At 38.2% G+C, this 24,096-nt stretch overlaps 1 protein-coding gene across 12 annotated transcripts in view; it reads left to right on the top strand.

Annotated features, from left to right (window-relative positions):
* Positions 1-24,096, top strand: part of LOC113924678 (17-beta-hydroxysteroid dehydrogenase 13) — a 74,651-nt gene that overhangs the window by 8,663 nt on the left and 41,892 nt on the right. For 10 of the 12 annotated variants that reach the window (XR_003520763.2, XR_003520760.2, XR_003520757.2 and 7 more), the window contains exons 4-7: positions 641-747; positions 2,465-2,602; positions 5,643-5,759; positions 22,368-22,506. Coding sequence is in view for 2 of the 12 variants with exons in the window: in XM_027598781.2 (XP_027454582.1) it covers positions 641-747; positions 2,465-2,602; positions 5,643-5,759; positions 11,375-11,465 (453 nt within the window). In the remaining 10 variants the exon portion in view is untranslated. Of the gene's footprint in view, positions 1-640; positions 748-2,464; positions 2,603-5,642; positions 5,760-11,374; positions 12,448-22,367; positions 22,507-24,096 lie in introns of those variants that run through there. The other 2 variants (XM_027598781.2, XM_027598783.2) reach the window with 2 other exon arrangements.

The raw sequence follows: 24,096 nt of genomic DNA, 5'->3' as shown, positions 1-24,096 counted from the left end.
CCTGGGTGGCTCAGTTGGTTAAGTGTCTGCCTTTGGCTCAGGTCATGATCCTAAGGTCCCGGGTTTGAGCCCCACGTTGGGCTCCCTGCTCAGCGGGGAGTCTGCTTCTCCCTCTGTCCCTCAGCCTGCTCATGCTCTCTCTCTCAAATAAATAAATAAAATCTTTAAAAAAAGATTTTTAAATTAATTAGCTTATTTAGAGAGAGGGAGAGAGAGAGCACAAGAGCACATGAGCAGGGGGTGAGGAAGAGAAAGAATCTCAAGCAGACTCTGCACTAAGCGCAGAACCCACCATGGGGCTCAGTCTCATGACCCTGAGATCATGACCTGAGCCAAAATCAAGAGTCGGACACTGAACTGACCAAGCCACCCAGGTGCCCCAGGAAGGAATGGGAAATATTAAGACGAGTTCTTAGCATGTGATATTTAGTACACAGCCCTCAATGCCACCTTAAGCAAATACATTTCAATCTTTTTCATTTCTGTCATTTATATGGAACTAATCATGGAATATTGACACGTGTTTCATTTCATCTTAAAAGTTGTCTCAAATGCTATTCTTTTCTTCCAAAGAGAACTACCTAATTTAGAAACCTAACACCTGTGCCATTTTTTTTTTCTTTCTGCAATGATCTTTAAGATCACAAAAGCACTTCTTCCGTCCATGATGAAGAGAAATCATGGCCACATTGTCACAGTGGCTTCAGTGTGTGGCCATGGAGTGATTCCTTATCTTATTCCATATTGGTAAGTATTATTTTCCAGCAATAATATAACTATATAACTATATATATACATATATGTGTGTGTATGTGTTTGTGTTTGTATATATATATATATATATATATTCTTTCAAGGGTTTATTAGACCTTAGATTCCAATCCTCATAGCAGGGTTACTTACAGAATTGACATAGTAGTCTAGAATAAACTTTTATAAAATGACTTCTCCTAAAACAATGAAACTGGTTGTAATTGTTAAAATATTTTTAGATTTCTGAAAGCTCCTCTATAGAGCAATGAAATGTAATGCCAAGTATGTTTCCATTGTATCCTGGAATGAGTACATGTTGATAAAAGAAACAGGGAACCACAGACTAAGAAGTAAAACATACAGAAGTCCAAATGAACATAAACGTGTGCATCACCTGCGTACCCAAGATTAGCTAACCAGAGTGAGCCCTGGACCAAAACATTTTCCACTGTGCTCGTGCCATGAAAGATAGTGTGTGTTGAGAGAGAGAGAGATTGAGAGAAAGCCTCTAGCTGATTAAAAGATATAGATAGTACACTCCATGATCTACCAAGGACACAAAGAGAAAAGGTTGGGAGCCCTGAGGATGCGCTCTTTGCAAAATCTCTCTTCCTTGTAAACTCCAATGGCATCTCATTTGCTTACTTCGGCTTCATATCAGTCTCATAGAAAATTTAACTTGCTAACATCTGGTCCAGTTCCTTTTGTAACAGCCAACACATGAGTATCAGTGGGAAGGTGTGCGTGTGGGTAATTAATAGATTTATTATGTACCTGTACATCATGTTCAAGGTTAAACTGAGTCATGGACAAAATTACTTCTGACGCTGAATGTGGTCACTATAAATTTCAGTGTCAGTTAGGGGTCATTGCACACACATGGTTGTTTCAAACGGCCTCTACCCTCTTAAAACACAAGTAAGAATTTCACAGATTAAACAGTTGCTATTGTTTTAATGTTTAGAAATGTGGAAACCCAATGTAATACTTTTCCTTTTTTGCTTCTTCCTTAAGAAAGCAGCTGGCCTTTAATTTTACTGTTTTTATTGTCACCTGGGTCAAAAATACAATGAACATTTATATAGATTCTTATAGGTAATGAAGTTATAAGGCATATGCTATACAATTTAATTCTCAAGACAGCCCTATATTTTATAACCTGCATTTAAAAATGAGAAAATCAAAGAAGATAAAGTGATATGCTAAAGGCACACCCATACCACCTAAAGTCTTTTTACTCCAGATTTTGACAATGAAATTAAGAAGTCAAAGAGGCCTCCAGGATAAAGAGAGAAACTAGGAACTCAATAAGAAAGAGAAGAGAAATGTGGAGAGTCCCACAGAAGTTTCAGTGTAGATATTATTACATAGTTTTTCTACCTATGCTTTACCTGTTTCATATTTTTAAAAATAAAAATAGCAATTAAAACTAATCAGAAAACAGTTTGAAGATTGAATGGAAAACCTTACACTAGGGTGGAAAAGTGAACAGTAAGCCAGTTAATATATTACTAGGATTTGTTCTATTGCTATCATTGCTAAGTAAGAAATTGGTACGTTCAGAATTCTGTAAAATCATGTAAGAAAATGTAAATGAAAATTGATGACCAAGTGGAAGATTTGGGACATTGGCTTCTACTTGTTCTCAAACCAAACGGGCATTGCTTTCTTAACAGAAATCTAGCAATGATGGTGGGTAATTCTCTTACAGTTCCAGCAAATTTGCTGCTGTCGGCTTCCACAGAGCTCTGACATTAGAACTTGAAACCTTGGGGAAAACCGGAATCAAAACCTCGTGTCTCTGCCCAGTTTTTGTGAATACTGGGTTCACCAAAAACCCAAGCACAAGGTGAGGTCAAAGTCAAGTTAGGATGAAAATACGGCATGAGAAATTGATATGAAATCTGTACAAGAAATGTTTAGGTGGATCAACCTAGAAAATAGGAAAAAAACGAAAAAGGAAAAATGTTTCGTCTTAATGTTGTACTGCCTTTAAGTTTTCACTTTGAAATTAGATAAATAAAGGGGGAAAATGCATTGATGACCGGCAGGAGTGACCAACTGCCAACGAGTTAGGCAATTGGGTGTTTATCTGTGTCCAGGTGAAAGGTTCAACACACTCAGGTGCCAAGAGGGAATGAGAGGGGGTGGGACAGGCTGGAGAGGTGCGCTCAGGGATGTCAAGAGTGTCCTCTCCTAGGAACCCCACCCCAAAACTGAATGTTATGTACCATCCCCCCGCACATTCATGGTTCATCCTCCTCAGAGTATGGAAAGGTACAAGTATACACCCCTTTTCCATCTTCCATGGTGCTAGCAGGAAGTGCTCCAACATTTTTCAAACTTATCTGGTCCTAAGAATCATCACCTGCGCTTCCATAGAAAATAAACACTCTATGGGTCTTCCTTAGAGATTCTTACTGAGTAGACTGAGATGAGCTCCAAGAATGAGATGTTCTGTTTTGCTTTGCTTTGCTTTGCTTTGCTTTACGAGCATACCTGCCAGGTAAGTGTGGAGACAGGTTTGGAAAACACTGATGTATTAAATATAATCCCAGCATGTGATCACCATTACCTCCTTGTCCTCCATAAATACGCAAATGCTTTTAGGAGCAGCAATAAACTGAGCCCCTAACCCTTTAATCAAGATAAATTTCTATGAGAACTTTGTCTCTGGTAAGGGAGGATTTGAAACCATAAGAGAGGAGAAACTGATCCTGAAAGGAGAGGAAACAAAGCAGAAATGAGGAGATGGGCCCTAAAATTCAGACACCTTCCCCAGTTTGCCTCGATTCGGGTATATATATTCTGCTGCAGGTTAACAAAATACACTAAGCTTGCTCATCTGAAGCCAATTTATTACTAAAGGGGAATTAGTCCAAATATATTCATTCAAAAGAGCTAACAAATTCTCCTTTAAACTTAGCCTCATTTGAAGCTACTGACTCTGAACTCTGAATTAGCTATGTGGTCTCTGGAGCTGTGGTCACTCCCTGGCAGTGGAGTTTTTAATAGTGCTAGACCATAGGCACTTAACAAGTACATGATATTTAAGTAAATACTGTGATATGATTGGGACTCTGGACTCAGTTTTCTTAAACAGCAAATTGGGCCTAAAAAACCTTCTTGGTAAGCATTCAGGCTTAGTGTGGGCCAAGTGTACCAGGTCCGCTGGGTGGGGAAGACACAAGAGATGAGAAGAGTAAGTCTAGTGTGATTCCAGGTAATGTGGATGCCTGGGAGTGACCCTAGGGGCTGACAGGCAAAGCTGAAGATTGACCCACACTGCTGGATTCTCAATCCCATTGGCAAAGGCTAAAATATTCATACACTAATGTTAGGCTTGGCTCAGATACTGGGTTGAAGAAACCAGGTAGGAAAAATCAGGGAGGGAAGAGGCAGAACCCAATAATTTAGAAAGGTATTGATTTATATTACTCTCTGCTGGCTTGCTACTCAATGCCATGGAAACCTCAATCACATAATAATCTGTAGTAAATCACAGAACGTGTCAGGGAAGGAAGTTATAACTCAGCTCTTCTATGCAACCTTTTTCCATTCAACCCATGCCCAGACTTCCTAGTTTTGATGTAACATTTTCAATCCATTTACATTTTAATTTCTTGTCATCATCTTGCACTAGTGGTAATTCTATACTGAGCCTGTGGTTATAAATGCTTCTCAAGACTGTGTAGTCTTCAGTATATGCAAGGTCACACCTCCAGAATGTGATACTCCCTGTGCATATCTTGAACTCTCATTAAATTGTAGCATAGGCAATCCAGAGATGGACCTCAGGAATTAAATGCCTTCAAAACAATCCAGCTTCGGGACACCTGGGTGGCTCAGTCGTTAAGCATCTGCCTTCGGTTCAGGTCATGATCCAAGGGTCCTGGGATCAAGCCCCGAGTCGGGCTCCCTGCTCAGCGGGAAGCCTGCTTCTCCCTCTGCCTGCTCAGCCTGCTGCTCCCCCTGCTTGTGCATACTTGCTCTCTCTCTCTGACAAATGAATAAAATCTTCAAAAACAACAACAACAACAACAACAACAATCCAGCTTTATGGGATAACTCCAGAAGAAAGAAAGTATGCTTGGCAATAGCTTTGTATCCCACAAGCCCTGAAGAAAGATGTCAGATGTTCCCTTTCTGTCCATGAATAATCCCACCCGCTACTCTTCCTTGCCTGGAGCCTCTTCACCTATATCTCCAATTCCTCTCTACCCTTTTGATATATTTTTTTATTTTTTTAACTTTATTTGAAGATTTTATTTATTTATTTGACAGAGAGAGACACAGCGAGAGAGGGAACACAAGCAGGAGGAGTGGGAGAGGGAGAAGCAGGCTTCCCGCTGAGCAGGGAGCCCGACGTGGGGCTCGATCCCAGGACCCTGGGATCATGACCTGAGCCGAAGGCAGACGCTACGACTGAGCCACCCAGGCGCCCCTGATATATTTTTTAAAGATGTATTTATTTATTTGAGAGAGAGCATGAACACGAGGAGGGCAGAGGAAGAAGGAGAGAGAGAATCTTCAAACAGGCTCCCCACAGAACCCGTCTTGGGGCTCCGTCCCAGGACCCTGAGATCATGACCTGAGCAGAAACCAAGAATCAGATGCTTAACCAACTGAGCCAGCCAGGCGCCCCTCCACCCTTCTGATATTTTAACTGAGTGAGCCATGAAACATGCCCACTGGGTGTGAAAGTTTAAGATTGTGAGAACAAAACATCCCCATGGCACGTGTGGGGTGGGTGGGAGCAGGTGACATTTGTTCAGTGAATCCTGGAATCTTTTAAATCCTAATTTGGTGACAGGATAAGGTAATTTTCCTGCCTTTGATAATTACAACAACAACAACAAAAAGAACCAAACTTTTCTTCTTAATCACAGACTGTGGCCTCTTTTGGAGACAGATGCAGTTGCAAGAAGCTTGATAGATGGAATACTTACCAATAAGAAGATGATTTTTGTCCCATCATATTTCAATATCTATATAATACTAGACAAGTAAGTACAGCACAAAACATCTAAAATGCTAAAACACCAGTAGTGCTATCATTATGATGAAGAGTCTTTCAGCTGTGAAAGTTGCTGTGGAAACCACCCCCCCCCCCGGCCCCCGCCCCATGCCTGGGGAGAACAGTTAAGTTTTCTCTGTTACTGTGTTTTTCAGTCTATAAAAAAAAAGAATGATTCGTTTTCTCTACCACATCTACCATCTCAGTTTAATCTTTGCTAGAAACCATTCCAACTGAAGGAAAGACAGTTTAAAGAGAACACAATGTAATTAAAAATAAAGGGTCTATTTAAAAGCCTGCTGGAATTTTGATGGAAATTACATTGAATCTATTGATCAACTGGGGGAGAACTGACATTAACAACATTGAGTCTTCCAATCCACGAAAACAAAGAACATAAAATATCTTTCCTTTTTTTCCCTCTTCTTTAGTATCTCTACACAACATTTTATAGTTTTCAGCATACAGTCTTACATACCTTTTATCAGATGTATCCCAAAGTATTTCATGGTTTTGATGCTGTTGCAAATGGCATTCAAAAAATGTTTTCTATTTCCCATTGTTTGTTTACTAGTATGTGTTTGATTTTTGCACTTTGATCTTGTATTTAGTACCCTTGCTAAATTCATTTCTAGTAGTTTTTTGTAGATTCTAACAGATTTTTTTATAGATTCTTTCAGATGATCATATTGTCTGCAAATAAAGACACTTTTGCTTCTTCTTTTCCAATCTGTATGGTTTTTTTTTTTTTTCTTACCTTATTGCACCGACTAGAACTTTCCATGCAATGTTAGATAGGACTGGTAAAAGCATACATCCAAGTATTCCTCTTAAGCTTAAGAGAAGAGTATTAAATATTTCACAATTAAGCATAATGTTAGCTGTAGATGTTTTTTCATAGATGCTTTTTATCATGTTGAGGAAGTTCCCTTCTATTACTATTTTGATGAGAGTTTTTATCAAATGCTTTTACTAACTGTGTTAAGAAGATCATATTTTTTTTTCCCGTTTTCACTTCCATTTGTTGATACGGTGTATTATACTGATTAATTTTATTAATTTTATTTATTTTTTAAGATTTTATTTATTTATTTGACAGAGAGAGATAGAGCAAGAGAGGGAACACAAGCAGGGGGAGTGGCAGAGGGAGAAGCAGGCTTCCTGCTGAGCAAGGAGCCCGATGTGGGGCTTGATCCCAGGACCCTGGGATTATGACCTGAGCTAAAGGCAGACGCTTAATGACTGAGCCACCCAGGCGCCCCTATACTGATTAATTTTAAAGAATAAGCTACCCCTGCGTTGTGATGTCTTTGTCTGATTTTCATAGAATGAGTTGGAAAGTATGCCCTCCTCTTCTCTTTTCCAGAAGAGCTTGTGTGGGATTGGCATTTTTTCTTCAAACATTTGGTAGAATTCACCAGTGAAGCCATCTGGGCCTATTGTTTTCTTTATAGACAAGTTTTAACTACAAATCTAATGTCTTTAAAACCTATAGGGCTATTCAGGCTACTTATTTGTTCTTGGTAATGTGTGTCCTTCGGGGAATGTGTCCATTTCATCTAAGTTGTCAAATTTATTGGCATAAATTTATGCATAATCTTCCCTTATTGTACTTGTAATATCTTTAGGATATCTCATTCCTGGTAGTGGCAATTTGTATTTTTTGATTTTTTATTCTCTTCAGTCTATCTAGAGGTTTATCAATTTATTGATTTTTTCCCAAAGAACTAGCATTTGGTTTATTTTATTTTCTATGTATTTTTTTTTATTTTTCATGTGTTCTACTTCACTAATATCTTTTCTGATCTTTATTATTTCTTTTATTCTGACTATTTTTCATTTAATTTTCCCTTCTTTTTCTAGTTTGTTAATATGGAAACTGAGCCCACTGATTTTTTTTTCTAGCATAGGCACTTAATACTATAAAGTTTCCCTGTGTACTGTTTTCAGTTCTGTCTCCAAATTCTAACATGTTATGTTTTCATTTCTATTCTGTTCAAAATACTTTCTAATTTCCCTTTTGTATCCTGGGCTACTTAGAAATGCATTTTTTAATTTCTAGCTTTTTGGAGCTTTTCTGGAGATTTTTCTGTTTTCTAATTTAATTACTTCATATGACTTTAATATTTTAAATTTATTGAGACATGTTTAAGCTTGGAATATGTTTATCTTGATAAGTGTTCCATATGCACCCAAAAAGAATGAGAAGAGTATTCTGTATTGTTGAGTGTTCTGTAAATGTCAGCTTAGGTCAAATTGGTTGACAGTGTTGTTCAAATCTTCTATGTTTTTACTGATTTTCTGACTATTTGTTTTATCAGTTATTGAAAGGAGTCTCAAAATCTCTAGCTATAATTGTGAATTTGTCTATTTACTTTTCTTTCCATTTTTGCTTCACATATTTTGAAGCCCTGTTATTATGTGCATAGTAGTTAGGATTATTGTGTCCTCTAGATGGATTAACTATTCTGTCATGTTGGAAATAACCTTGTTTATCCCTGGAAACATACTTTGCTGTAAAATGTACTGATATTAACATAGCCACTTCAGCTTCTGTAGATTGATGTTATCTTAGTATATCCTATTCTGTTCTTTTACTCTTAACCTGTTTCCTTATATTTGAAATGTGTCTTTGTAGGTGGTATATAGCTTGTTCTTTTTTTTTAATCCAATTTTTTAAAACCCCTTTTAATTGGGGGTTTTAGACTCTTTACATTTATTTATTTATTTACTTATTTATTTATACAGATGTTATTTATTTATTTATTTGACAGAGAGATAGACAGAGCTAGAGAGCGCAAGCAGAGGGAATGGCAGAGGGAGAGGGAGAAGCAGGCTCTGCACCGAGCAGGGAGTCCCATGCGGGACTCGATCCCAGGACCCTGGGATCATGACCTGAGCCGAAGGCAGATGCTGAACCATCTGAGCCACCCAGGCGCCCCTAGACTCTTTACATTTAATATGATTGTTGACATAGTTAAATTTAAAGCTAAGTTTAAAGCTTGCTATTTGTTTTCTATTTATCCCATTTATCTTTGGTTCCTTTTTTCTCTTTTTTTGCCTCCTTTCGGTTTAATTGAATATTTTCATGTTTCCATTTTATTTCCTTTTTTGGCTTACTAGCTATAATTCTTTGTTTTGTTACTTTAGTTATTGCTTTAGGATTCATAGTATGTGTCTTTAACTTATCACAGTCAACCTTCAAATGATATTATACCACTTCACGTATAGTCTAAGAACCTTACAATGGTATACTTCGATCTCTCCCCTCTGACTTATGCTCTGATTGTCATACATATTACTTCTAAATATGTTTAAAAAAAAACACACATTACATCGTTTTTGTTTGTTTAAACAGCGAACATCTTTTTAAAGAGCTTTAAATAACAAGGTAAATTCTTAAATGTTTATCCATGTGGTTAACATTTCTGGTGCTCTTTATTCATTTGTGTAGATCCAGACTTCTTTCTGGTATCATTTTCCCTCTGCCTGAAGAGTATCATTTAACATTTTCTCAGAGACGTTCTGCTGGTTGTGAATTCTTTCGCCTTGTGTATGTTTAACAAATTCTTTATTTTGCCCTGAGCTCTGAAAGATATGTTCACTGAATGTAGAACTCTAGGTTGATAGTTTTTTGTTTTTCAGTACTTAGATGATACTCTCTGCCACCTCTCTGATTTCCATATCATCTCTGCTGGAGGCTGTTCTAACTGAAGCAAGGATAGTTTTTAAAGGAACACAATATGATAAAGTGCTTAAGAATGAAGGCTCCACCTAAGATGAAAAACCACTTTACCACTTAGTAGTTCTTTGACCATGGATGAGTTATTTAACCTCTGTGGCCTCAGATTTTCCATATATAAAATGGAGATGGTGCTAATACCTCCTTTCTGAGCATACCATAAAAATAACATAATGCAAGTAAAGCCCCTGCCATTAAAAAAGCACAGAAGTCAGATATTAAAGACCTAGGAAGCAGAACTTACATTGAATTCTAGGGGAAAAAAGCATCTGGCTGGCTCAGTCTGTAGAGCATGCAAGTCTTGATCTCAAGGTTGTGAATTCAAGCCCCACACTGGTTGTAGAGGTCACTTAAAAATAATTAAAAAAAAAAAGATCTTTTAAAAAATGCTAAGAAGAGATAGGATTATTTACCCAGAGGACATAATCTCAGCTTTCTTCTGAGGGACAGTTTACGATAGATTAAAATTGTATCAATGAGACGATAACTATAATAACTTCACAAGACCTTGGGTCATTTTGAAACCAATCCACATAAACTGTGCTACCTTGGAATAGAACAATTCAAGAACAGGGGACAAGCTGCATTGCTGCATCAATTTCAGTCTTCCATTTTAGCTTCAATAGACTAACTTAAGTTAGCATAACCTCGACCTCATGGCAACATCGTCTCAAGAGTTGACTAAATGTCTTACTGCTAAGCAACTGTAGGAAAGGGTTTTCATGGGATTCCTCCTCTCTTAGGGCTCAAAACACGTCATATTAATATTGAAAAAATAAAAACCATAGCATATTTGCTTATGAACAAGATACTAAGCATAGTCATACTGTCAGAGTTAGAGAATAAACAAGAGTCTCAAAATATTTGGTATTATTGTGGAGCTGTCCTGATGGATTGTTCCTCAACAACAGGCACTTATTGTTAATCTTCTTCGCATATAGTTCCTTTTACAGAGATAGACAATTTTGTGAGCAGATGCAATTACTAGTATGGAGGTTTCTTTGTGAGGATACTTAGAAGGCCCGTACAAGTTCTCTTATACTTGCCTTTCTCCCTGCTCCCATCCTTCTTCCCCCCGACCTGAGGCAAGGATGTAAATCTTGCATTAGTCAACAACACCAAAGTGGTTTTTAGTATGACTTTCTTTGCAGAATGTGTTACATCTGCTTTCTTATATTCACACATATGCTCTTCCTTTCATCTGCCTACTCAAATCTTACCCGTCCTTGAACACTTCGGAAGTTCTCCTTCACTATTCCAGGCCACATGAATCCTCCTCACAGTTAGAGCCCTTAGTTAGAGAAGGCTGATATTTCTCATCCATTGTTCCGAGACAACCTCTCCTCTCCTCTTAGTCTCTCAGCTCAACAGTAAGCTGCTCAGGCCGTGGCTGTTTTTTGAGTACTTTTGTCTACCTTATTAGAAGGTGTATAATAGATATTCAGTGAATATTTAAGGAGAGACAGAGTGATGGATTTCTGGTGGTGTCTTTCTGTGAATGCTTCCTATCAGGATTCATTGACAGTTTCAGCAATAAGTCCAGACCTTCAGTTTCGCATCTTTATCATATGAAATCTCCTATAAGATTTCACTAATATGAGAAGGTTTGAAGAGTGGTATATATCAGTGTTTTCATTATATGTCTACAGTATTTGAACTGTAAGTATTAAAAGACACACACACACACACACACACACACACACACACACAAGAGACAGGGGTAGATGTGAAGGAAGAAAGGAGGAACACAGGAAGATTAAATGCAAACCAGATAACTCTCCGTATTTTAAAGGACAACAAAAAAGAACTCTCGTGTCAAAAATTTTTCATTGAGAATTTTTCATCTTTTTTTTTTAATACAGATTTCTTCCTGAACGTGCCCTGGCAGCTATAAATCACTTACAGAACATTCAATTTGAAGCAGTGATTGGCCACAAAACCAAAATGAAATGAATAATTGAGCTCCAGCCAGAGATGTATGCACCTTCATGATGTAAACCTAAGTTTAGAATCAATGCTTCAAAGCTTAATTTCACATTTTTCAATACTGTTCATATAAAAAAAAAACATTAGTTTGACATCAGCAGCAAAGGAACAAGACTAATTACCTGTCTTTCTCAAGAATATTAATGTAGCTTTAACAGTCAGATCCATTCTTCGTTCCATGCCCCTTATAAACTTCTGTGCTTACATAAACATACTCAAAAGGCCTCTTTTCTTCAGATATTTTATTTTTTTCCTTTCTGCTTCAAGGGGAACAAAGCCACCTCCTTGAGAGTAAATACAAAGAGAAGTTATTTACACGGGGAAGGTTGAAGACCTTGTCAACATGTACACCATGTGAGCTAGCAGTTGGGAGGCGAGGTTTAAGCAGGCTGCAGTGCTCCGAAGGACAAAGAGGTTACTTCTGTGCAATTCAGCATTGGGAAGCTTTCACTGGCTTCTCCCTTTTCAGCAGCCCCAAACAGCGCAGCGGTATTCTGTAGTTTCTTGCTTGATTCTGTCCTTTGTATAGCTCTTCTATCCACCAAGAGTGGACACTATACTTTCTGCCCTTTCCATAACCTCTGAAAATATTATGACATTACAAAACCTGACTCTCTTTGAATCTCAGAATATCTGAAATTTTAACCCCAGGATAAACCCCTCTTTCTTTGTAGTTTATGCTTTCACATATCATTGGTACCAGAGACGGTGAGATAGTTTTGAGCTTCAAAAATGAAAACTAACACAGAAAAAAGAATTAGGCTGACTACCCAATACTCGACAGTAGATCTAAGAGATAAATGAGTGTTCTCTTTAAAGATCTGATTCCCACTACATCAAGAGTAATCTTTTTTGTGTTTTTCTCATATATAATAGACTGCTTTTACATCAACTATCTGCCTGTTTTTATTAAAAATGAATGATTAAAAACAAATCATTAATAAAAATTTCTTAAAAACAAATGATAAATATGTTGTGCTTTTTAAAAAAATAACCTCTTGTGGTTATAAAATAGAGCTTTGATTTCTAATCTCTCAGTCTCAGTGAATCTCCTTCAGGAAGCAAGGATCTGGATGGTAATAGCTAGAACTAGCAGATATTAAGGGCCCCAGGGTTCTCTCAACTTTGGCTTCTTTGACAGTAGGAGTGTTGGTTTATCACATGACTTACTAAATCCTTTCTGTGTGTGGCACTGAGCAGAGTTTTATTGTTTTGAGACTTTTTTTTTCCTAGATATTTTGGCAATAATTCTTATTCATGATGACATTTTATTTTTTATTTTTTTAAAAGATTCTATTTATTTATTTATTTATTTATTTATTTATTTGTCAGAGAGAGAGACGCGGCCCCATGATGACATTTTAATTCCTTGCTTTAAAACTAAGAACTGTAGGGACACCTGGATGCCTCTGTCAGTTAAGCGTCTGCCTTCAGCTGGGGGTCATGATCCCAGGGTACTGGGACCCAGCCCCACATAGGGCTCCCTGCTCAGCAGGGAGTCTGCTTCTCCCTCTGCCTGCCACTCCCCCTGCTTGTGCTCTCTCTCGCTTGCTCTCTTTCTGACAAATGAATAAATAAAATCTTTTAAAAAATAAATAAAACTAAGAACTGTATAAGTGAAGCTTAAAATGTGTTATTTTAAAAGTGTGATTACAAAACTTCAAAAGAGAACTATGTAAAGTAGAAAATATAAGCCTACCTCCCACAATCCCATTCCCCAGCGGTCAGGTTATTCATGCACAACCTTCTGGTCATTTTCTAATGCATATACAAGCATATATATGATAAATACATTACATTCTTTTATTGTATGTTTTACTGTTTGTGTTACATAATAGGTTGATAACATGCATTACGTTCTGTAACTTGTTTTTTTACCTTACCAATGTATCACAAACAGCCTTTTCTCTCAGTAGACTTTAACCTCATCCTTTTTCTTGGGCTCACAGTACTAAATGATATTATAATTAACAATTCCTTTGTAATAGACATTTTGGATGTTTCCAATTTCTTATGACTCAACAAATCCAAAAAGGTTGAAATCATATCATGCGTATTTTCCAACCACAACAGTATTAAACTAGAAATCAATCACAGGAAAAACTCTGGAAAGAATACATATACCTGGAGGCTAAGTAACATGGTACCAAACAATGAATAGGTCAACCAAGAAATCAAAGAGGAAATCAAAAAATACATGGAGACAGGGGCACCTGGATGACTCACTCAGTTGAGCATCCAGTTCTTGATTTTGGCTCAGGTCACGATCTCGCGGTCGTGAGACTGAGCCCTGTGTCAGGCTCTGCATTCAGCCTGGAGTCTGCTTGAGATTCTCTCTCCCTCCGCCCCTCCCCTCAACTCTCACATTCTCTCTCTCAAATAAATAAAATATTTTTAAAAAAATACATGAGACAAATGAAAAGGAATACACAATGCTCCCAAATCTTTGGATGCAGCAAAAGATGTTTGAAGAGGGAAGATTATACTAGTATAGGCCTACCTCAGGAAGCAAGAAAAATCTCAAACAACCTAACCTTACACTCAGAGGAACTAGAAAAAGAAGAAAAAACAAAATCAAAAGCCAGTAGAAGAAAGGAAATGATAAGGAATAGAGCAGAAATAAATGAAATGGAGACTAAAAAAATAAAGTCGAAGAGGTCAAGAAAACCAAGAGCTAGGTCTTTGAAAAGATCAAGAAAACTGATAAACGTTTAGCCAGACTCATGAAGTGTGTGTGAGGGGTGGGAATCAAATAAAATCACAAATGAAAGAGGAGAAATAGCACAGAAATACCACAGAAATACAAAGGATTATAAGAGAGTATTATGAACAAGTATATGCCAACAAACTGGACAACCTAAAAGTAATGGATAAATTCCTAGAGATATATGACCTTCCAAAACTGAATCAGGAAGAAATAGAAAATTTGAATAAACTGATTACAGTTTGTTCAAATGAAATTGAATCAGGAATCAAAAACTCCCAACAGCAACAAACTCCCAACAAACAAAAGTCCAGGACCAGACGGACTCACAGGTGAAACTACCAAATTTCTTTTTAAGATTCTATTTATTTATTTGACAGAGACAGAGTGAGAGTGCAAGCTGGGGGACAGAGGGAGAGGGAGAAGCAGGCTCCCCGCTGAGCAGGGAGCCCCATGTGGGACTTGATCCCAGGACCCTGAGATCACAAGCTGAGCTGAAGGCAGACGCTTCACCAACTGAGCCACTCAAGCATCCCTGAAACTACCAAATATTTAAAGAAGATTTAATATCTATTCTTCTCAAATTATTCCAAAAAACAGAAGAGGAATAAAAGCTCCAAAATTTATTCTGAATCCAGGATTGCCATGGACACCAAAGCCAGATAAAGACACTACAAAAAAAAAAAGAAAGAAAGAAAGAAAGAAAACTAGAGCCCAATATCTCTATAGAACATAGATATAAAAATCCTCAATAAAATATTAGCAAACTAAAAACAATATATTTAAAACAATTATTTAGCATGATCAAGTAGGGTATATTCTCAGGATGCAACGGTGGTTCAATATTCACCAATCAACGTGATGCATCACATCAACAATAGAAAGGATAAAAACCCTATGATCATTTCAATAGATGCAGAAAATGCATTTGACAAGATTCAACATCCATTCAAGATAAAAACTCTCAATAAAATGGGGTTAGAGGGAATATACCTCAACATAATAAAGGTCCTATTTTTTTAAAAACCCATAGCTAACATTATAATCAGTGGAAAAAACTGAGACCCTTTCTTCTAAGATCAGGAACAAGACAAGGATGTCCACTCTCACCACTTTTATTCAAAATAGTACTGGAAGTCCTAGTTGCAGCAGTCAGGCAAAAAAAAAAGGAGGGGGGAAATAAAGGTATCCAAATTAGTAAGGAAGAAGTTAAACTGTCACTATTTGCAGATGACATGATACTATTGATAGAAAAGTTTAAAGACTCCACCAAAAAACTACTAGAACTGAAAAAAAAAATTCAGTAAAGTCACAGGATATAAAAATATACAGAAATCTATTGCATTTCTATACACTAAGAATGAAGTAGCAGAAAGAGAAATTAAGAAAGCAATGTCATTTACAATTGCACCAAAAAGAATAAAACACCTAGAAAGAATCTTAACCAAGAGGAGAAAGACCTACACTTTGAAAACTATAAAGCTTTGATGAAAGAAACTGAAGATGACCCAAACAAATGGAAGGATATCCCATGCTCATGGATTGGAAGAACCAATACTGTTAAAATGTCCATACCACCCAAAGCAATCTTCACATTTAATGCAATCCTTATTAAAATACCAACAGCGGGGCACCTGGGTGGCTCAGTTGGTTGAGCGACTGCCTTTGGCTCAGGTCATGATCCCGGAGTCCCTGGATCGAGTCCCGCATCGGGCTCCCTGCTTGGCGGGGAGTCCGCTTCTCCCTCTGACCCTCCCCCCCTCATGTGCTCTCTCTCTCTCTCATTCTCTCTCTCTCAGATGGATACATAAAATCTTTAAAAAAATAAAAAATAAAATAAATAAAATATGAACAGCATTTTTCATAGGACTAGAACAAGTAATCCTAAAATGTGTTTGGAACCACAAAAGACCCAAATATCCAAAGCAATCTTGAAAAAGAAGAACAAAGCTGGAGGCATCACAATCCCAGGTTTCAAGATATGTTACAAAGCTGTAGTAATCAAAACAGTATGGTATTAGCACAAAAATAGACACATAGGTCAGTAGAACACAATAGAGTCCAGAAATAAATCCATGCTCATATGGTCAATTAATCTACAACAAAGGAGGCAAGAATATGCAATGGGAAAAGACAGTCTCTTCAACAAAAGGTGTTGAGAAAACTGGACAGCCACATGCAAAAGAATGAAATTGGACCATTTTCTTAGACCATACACAAAAATAAACTCAAAATGGATTAAAGACCTGGAACCATAAAACTCCTAGAAGGAAACATAGGCAGTAATTTCTTTGACATTGGTCACAGAAACATTTTGCTACGCGTATCTCCTGAGGCAAGGGAAACAAAGGCAAAATTAAACTACTGGGACTACACCAAAATAAAAATTTGGCACAGTGAAGGGAATCATCAACAAAACAAAAAGGCCACTTACCAAATGGGAACAGATATTTGCAATTGATACATCCAATAAGGGGTTAATATCTGAAACACAGAACTGATACAACTTAACACCAAAAAAACCCCACAAATAATCCAGTGAAAAAAATGGGCAGAAAACATGAGTAGACATTTTTCCAAAGAAGATATGCAGATGACCAACAGACACATGGCAAGATGCTCAACATCACTTATCATGAGGGAAATGCAAATCAAAACCACAATGAGCTCTCACCTCACACCTGTCAGAATGGCTAAAATAAGAAAGTCAAAAATCAACAGGTGTTGGTGAGGATGGGGAGAAAAGGACCTTGTGCTCTGTTGGTGGGAATGTAAATTGGTGCAGCCAGTGTGGAAGACAGCATGGAGGTTCCTCAAAAAGTTAAAACTTGAATTGCCATATGATCCAGTAATTCCACTACTCTGTATTTACCCAAAGAAAATAAAAACACTAAATCAGAAAGACATGTGCATCCCTATGTTTACTGCAGTATTCTTTACAATAGCCAAGATATGGAAGCAGCCCAAGTGTCCATTGATAGATGAATGGTTAAAGAAGCTAAGATGTGATATATATATTTCCTGCTTTAATGAAACTCACATTCTAGCAGGTGGGGCAAACAATAGATGAGAAATATAATAAGAGAGTATTTAAAATAGCAGAGTCAGGGAAGAACTCTCTGAGAAGCAACATTTTGGGGCAGAAATATGTATTTCTTCATTAAGGCATGGCCCCTGCAAATACCTAGGGTGAAGAACATGCACATTCCAACAAAAAGCCAAACTTCTGTGAAGGGCTGTATGAGGCCAGAGGGGCAGCGCAAGTGGGCAGAACCGTAGGTGATGCACTAAGAGAGGTAGGCAGCGACCAGATTACTGGGGATCACACAGGACACAGTAAGAAGTTTTGATTTTTCTGAGTGTGAGAGGAAGGATCTGAGAAACTTAAGTGGGAATAGACCCAAATAAATAAAATCCCAGTGTTTGTTGCAAAGAAGAAAACTTTCCTTTTTAATTCCACTTTTGGCTTTAATCCTTTGTGAGGGAAACTTGAAGAAATGCCTGGATGCACAAATACTGAGCTCTCTTTGCCAATTTGCCTGCATATTTTGAGTGCAGACTCCTTCCTTATAAGTTCCAACTGAGTTTCTAAATGCTTTACCATGACAGGCTCCATCTCATGATTCTCCCTAAGAGTTCTCACTTCCACTAAAATCCCATTTCCAGGGCTATTTCTAGGGTGTGTAGGTCCCTGGGACAATATTCCTTTGGGACTCCTGTCTATAAAAATAAGTTGATTTAAAAATATATTATAAGGGGCGCCTGGGTGAAACATCAGTGACACATCAGACTCTTGATTTCGGCTCAGGTCATGACCTCAGGGTCCCAGGATTGAGCTCTGGGTTGGGCTCCCTGCCCAGGGCGGAGTCTGCTTGTCTCCCTCGCCCTCTGCCCCTCCCCCCTCAAATAAATAAATAAATCTTTAAAAAAAATATATATATATATATATATTATAAAAGGGTGCCTGACTGGCTCAGATGGTAGTGCATGCGACTCTGTCTAGGGTCATAAGTTTGAGCCCCACATTGGGGGTAGAGGTTAATACTTAAAATTTTTTAAAATATATATATTATAAAATTCGTAAGTCTATGTGAAGTATAGTGACTTATTGATGAAGATTTAGAATAACAGGAAGATTTATTTATTTATTGTCCAGTCAGTGCATGTAAAGATTCTTCTTGGTATCCAGCTACCATCTCTTCTTGTGTGGTCCAGGAATCATTCCTTTCTTTTTTATTATCAAATGAGCTATTTCTTGCTAATTTTATCTCCGTTGCCACAAGAAAAGGTAGCAATGCTGTTATTACTCATAATGCCATGGCGCTTGTAACATGTTTGTATTGAAATGATACGAGTCTCCTAGCCTCTACAAGACCCTACTACCATTTATTTAATGTTAGTTGCATCATTACCTTTGACTTTGCATCATCCATTGTGCTACCTGTAAATGCTGGCAGGTATGGCACTTCTTTGATAATAATCACAAATTCATGTCTGACCCAGAGTGTACAGGAACATGTGAATAATTTGTTTTCTGGTCATGTTGAATTTATTACGTGGAATGCTATAGCACAGCTTGGAACAACCGTCTTCCAACTATGTTTTGTCTTAAACTTTTCAGGCTATAATCATTCCATTTCTAGAATTTAATCTTTTTCAATAATAACTCGAGGGGGGGAAGTGTATATATAAACACATAATCTTGTATATACAATGTGTAGTTGCTACTTTATGGATCTATTTTGAAAGACTTTTTTTTTTAAGATTTTTTTTTTTTTAAGTGATCTCTACACCCAACATGGGGCTTGAACTCACAACCTGGAGATCAAGAGTTGCATGCTCCACCACCTGAGCCAGCCAGATGCCCTGAAAGACTTTCTTGATAACAAGAAAGGACTCGGGGCGCCTGGGTGGCTCAGTCATTAAGCATCTACCTTCGGCTCAGGTCATGATCCCAGGTCATGATCCCAGCCCCTCATTGGGCTCCCTGCTCAGCGGGAAGCCTGCTTCTCCCTCTCCCACTCCCCCTGCTGTGTTCCCTCTCTCGCTGTGTCTCTCTCTGTCAAATAAATAAAATCTTTAAAAAAAAAACAAAAAAACAAGAAAAGAGTCATTTCCCATAGAATGTAAGTATAAGTTCTTTTTATCTGACAGCAACAAATGATATATTTTTTTAATTTCTTTTTTAAAAATTCTGGAAGGATATACACCAAAATCCTTCCAGTGGATGGTAGGATTTGAGACGATTTTTTATTTTTTTCTATTGTCTCTATTTTCAAGGTCTTTCCATCCTTTGTTTGTTTGTTTGTCTGGATTAGGACTTTTTTGCTTTCTCTTTCTCAAATAAATAAATAAAATTTTTTAAAAAAAACACATAACATTAAGTTTTCCTGCTTAACCATTTATAGTGTATAGTTCAGTAGTGTTAAGAGTATTCACATTATCATGCAACAGATTTCTAGAACTTTTTCATCTTGCAAAACTGAAACTCTATACTTTTTTAAACTCTTTATCATCAAATACTTATTTCCTTTCTCCTCCTGCCCCCAACCTTTCTACCTCTTGTTCTGTGCTTTTGACTACCTTAAATACTTCATATGTGTGGAATCATATGGTGGAATCATATCCATTTCACTTAGCATAATGTCCTCAAAGTTCATCCATGCGGTAGCATCTGACCAGATTTCCTTCTTTTTTAAGGTTGCATAATATTCTATTGTACCTATGTACCACATTTTCTTTGTCTATTTGGTTGTCAGTGGACATTTGGATTGCTTCCACCTCTTTATTATTTTTAAGGAAATCCTATATATCATATTTTTGGAAATATCCTTTATTTCATATTAATCCAATCCAAGTTATTTCAAATTAAGTAAGTCAAGCCCCTAATACAATATTATATACATCTGGATGTTAATTATGTTACAAGATATATATTTGGGCAAAGGGCATAATAAAAGAAGAGAAAGAGCTTATCAGTGAGTAAAATGTTCAATTTTTTAAAATTTAGGGACTTGTATTGATATTGAAGTTCACCGATTTATCTTTCCAGAGTTAGGACAAAACAAATGTCCCATTCAAGCACTAAAACTGGATAATTTATATAGAGATTGCCTTAATATGATAACTTCAGATTTTCACCAGTATCAGTGTTTGCTCTAAGATTACAAACTCAGATGGTAAACATGTTTTAGGGAAAAATTCTTAAATCAAAAAACTATATGTTATCAGCTATATCTTACTAAAACTCAATTCTGACATTTTAAATTTCTTTCAAGTGTAGTTAATGTTCAGTATTATATTAATTTTAGGTGAACAATGTAATGATTCAATAATTCTATACATTATTCAGTGCTCATCATGCTAAGTGTGCTCTTAGTCACCTTCATCTATTTCACCCCCTCACCTCCCACCTCCCTTCTGGCAGCCACCACGTTGTTTTCCATGTAGTTTGAACATTTTATTTCATTTTTTAAGATTTTAAGTAATCTCTACACCCAACGTGGGACTAGAACTCACAACCCTGAGAACAAGAATCACACACTCCACTGACTGAGCCAGCCAGGTGCCCGTATAGTTTGAACATTTTAAAATCAGTGAGATAACTGGCAAAATTTGAATAAAATTATAATAATGCTAATTTCCCAGTTTTAATAATCACACTCTGGTTTATGTAAGATATTAACATTTGGAGAAACTGGTTGAAGGTTATGCTTGTACTATTTTTACCACCATTATGTTAATCTGAAATTATTTCAAAATGAAAAAGGTTTGGACTGCTAGTCTCTCTATATGTAATTGGCATGTTCTGAGTAAAACTTAGATTTGCCCTTTTAAAATTCCAAGCCTGATGGTTAGAGGCTGAGAAATGCACATTGTGAGAAGGTAAAGATGAAAGGGTGCTGGTCTTGGTCATACTATGTCCGAGCAAGCAGCAGGGAGCTTGCCAGAGAGCTTCCCGCCTAGAGACCCAGTTACCTTTCTGATGTGTAAAGGAGGGCCAAGGGCCAACAACCAAGTAGAGACACCCACCAAGTTCTTAATCTGTGACTCTTTACATAAAATGGAATTTTTTTCAGAGTGCCTAGGGGGCTCAGTTGGTTAAGCATCGGCCTTCAGCTCAGGTCATGATCCCGGAGTCATGGGATCAAGCCCCAGTGTTGGGCTCCCTGCTCACTGGGGAGTCTGCTTCTCCCTCTCCCTCCTCTCCTTCCCCCCATCCCACTCATGCCCCCTCCCCTCAAATAAAGAAATAAAATCTTTTTAAAAAACAACAACAACAACAAACCAGAATTTGTATCTGCAAAAAGACAAACTAGGGCACCTGGGTGGTTCAGTCATTGAGCATCTGCCTTTGGCTCAGGTCATGATCCTGGGGTCCCTATTGAGCTCCCTGCTCCACAGGGAGTCTTCTTCTCCCTCTGCCCCTCCTCCCACTCCCACTCATTCTCTTAATCTCTCTCTCTCTCTCAATAAATAAATAAAATTTTAAAAAAATAGACAAACTAAATATGAAACTTAGAGGCACCCAGAATACAGGAGAAAGGGGACTTGAACTACCAACCAGCTCTCATCCAGGACAAGATTTTGTGGACATCATGGCCTTCAGTGCCTCAAGCCCAGCCCCAACCCCTGTCCCATCAAGCTGAAAAGTAAGGTTCCAGCCTTAAGATTGTTATCATTTACCTAAAAGGTACTCAGTGAATGTTAATTTCCATCCCTGTCCCTCTCTCCTTCGCATTCTTCCTTTCCTCTCTCCCTCTTCCTCTCCTCTCTCCCTCTTCCTCACTTTATTCTCCTTTTCTCCTTCCATTTCTTCCCCTCCTGATTCACCCACCACCTTACCATTCTTCCTCCTTCATTCGCCTCTTCTCTCCCATTTCTGATGCCTCACATTCCCACTCCTCTCTCCCCCTTTCCTTTCTATCAAATCCTCTCCCACCCCCATTCCCCATTCAGGATGAGACCTTCAAGAGCTGGTACCCCAGGAGCCAGTGTGACTGGGAACAACCAGGCTTAGCGTTCCCACTAACGCCGGCTCTGCGCTCCCAGAGTGACTGTGCTCTCAGGTCCTTTCGACCCGGCAGAGATGGAGTCAACTACTGACCCTTGACTTTTCCAAGGCACATTTAAAATTTGTATCCCTTGCTTTCTAATTTTCCCAGACTGAATGCCAGGAAATCCCCCTTTCAGTTAAAGGATGTGTTGGAAAACAAGTTGCTCTTTGGAAGGACCTGAAGATGAATCTGAGGGAGACGAGGTAGACCAGACACCCGGAGGGCTCCCGGAATCTTGGAAATCTGGGTAAGCCAGTCTGCCTGTAGTCACTCTTGTCAGCATGGAAACTGTTAATATGTTTTATTTGCACTTAGTAACCTGTCACCAGATGGGGTTAAGATCAGTCTGTACGTGCTTCACAGAAGGAACTGCTCTCTTTTTTCAAAACCTTGCTAAATATGAGAAAGGTAAGCATTATACATTTTGGCTGGCAGAGCTTAAACAAACACATCTGGGGGTGGTGCCAACACAAATGGCAGAAGTTGCTCTTGATTTGCCAGGACCCCTGCCAAGTGAAGGCCTGATGATTTTGGTCTGAAGGACTTTGTGCAGTTTCATAAAAGAAAATTCATTATTTGAACTGAAACATGATCCAGGATCGCACAGAGGAGTCTCTTATCTTAGTTCAGTCAAGGTAAGAGATGCACTAATCTTGAGTAGGTTCTGGAAAAGAAGTCATAATTCTTACTCTTACTGATGGGGGCAAAGTACAAAGAGCCCCTTCAATATTGCTTGCTTTTTTTTTATTAAGGGACTGTGGATTTCTTTCTTTTTTTTTTTTTAAGAATTTATTTATTTGTGGGGTGCCTGGGTGGCTCAGTTGGTTAAGCAACTGCCTTTGGCTCAGGTCATGATCCTGGAGTCCCAGGATCGAGTCCCACATCAGGCTCCCTGCTCAGCGGGGAGTCGGCTTCTCCCTCTGACCCTCCCCCATCTCATGCTCTCTCTCTCTCTCGTTCTCTCTCTCAAATAAATAAATAAAATCTTTTAAAAAAATTTATTTATTTGAGAGAGAGAGAATGGGTGAGGAGACGGGCAGAGGGAGAAGGACAAGCAGACTCCTCGCTGAGCAGGGAGCCCAGTGTGGGGCTCGATCCCAGGACCCTGAGATCATGGCCTGAGCCAAAGTCAGATTCTTAACCAACTGAGCCACCCAGGAGCCCCAGGACTGTGGTTTTCTAGAAGCAGAGACATTGTGGTAGTAGATAGAGGGGAAAAAATTTTTTGTGGTTCAGTGACCAAAATGTATTTTGTCAAGCCAATAAGGGAATATGAGTAGTGTGCAGTAACACAAGATATTGTAGCAAATAAACTCCACATTTCCAGTGGTTAATTAATACAATGAAAATGTGTTTCTTACTCGTCTAAAGGACCCAGGTAGGTATGCCTGGTCAGAGGGCAGTTTTTCCAGGGTGCAAGTTCCTTCCTTCTTGAAGTTCATCTGTTTTCCAAGATCTCAGGGCTTTCTAAACTGGATGGTGTAAGAGAGAATGGAGAGGCCTCATCCACTTAAGATCCCATAGCCCAGCCACATCTATCAACAGATGAATGGATAAACAAAATGTGGTAGATGCATGCAATGGAATATTATCCCACCTTTAAAAGGAAGGAAATTCTGACACATGCTACAACATGGGTGAATTTTGAAGACATCATGTTAAGCGAAGTTGGCCAGGGAGAAAAGGACAAATATTATAATTCCAGTTATATGAGGTACCTAGACTAGTCAAGTATGTGTAGACAGGGGCACCTGGGTGGCTCAGTCAGTTGAGCATCTGACTCTTGGTTTCAGCTCAGGTCATGATCTCAGGGTCCTGGGATGGAGCCCCATGTCAG

This window comes from Zalophus californianus, chromosome 2, assembly GCF_009762305.2.
Source record: "Zalophus californianus isolate mZalCal1 chromosome 2, mZalCal1.pri.v2, whole genome shotgun sequence".
NCBI lineage: Eukaryota > Metazoa > Chordata > Mammalia > Carnivora > Otariidae > Zalophus > Zalophus californianus.
This window is presented reverse-complemented; position numbering and strand designations above follow the sequence as displayed.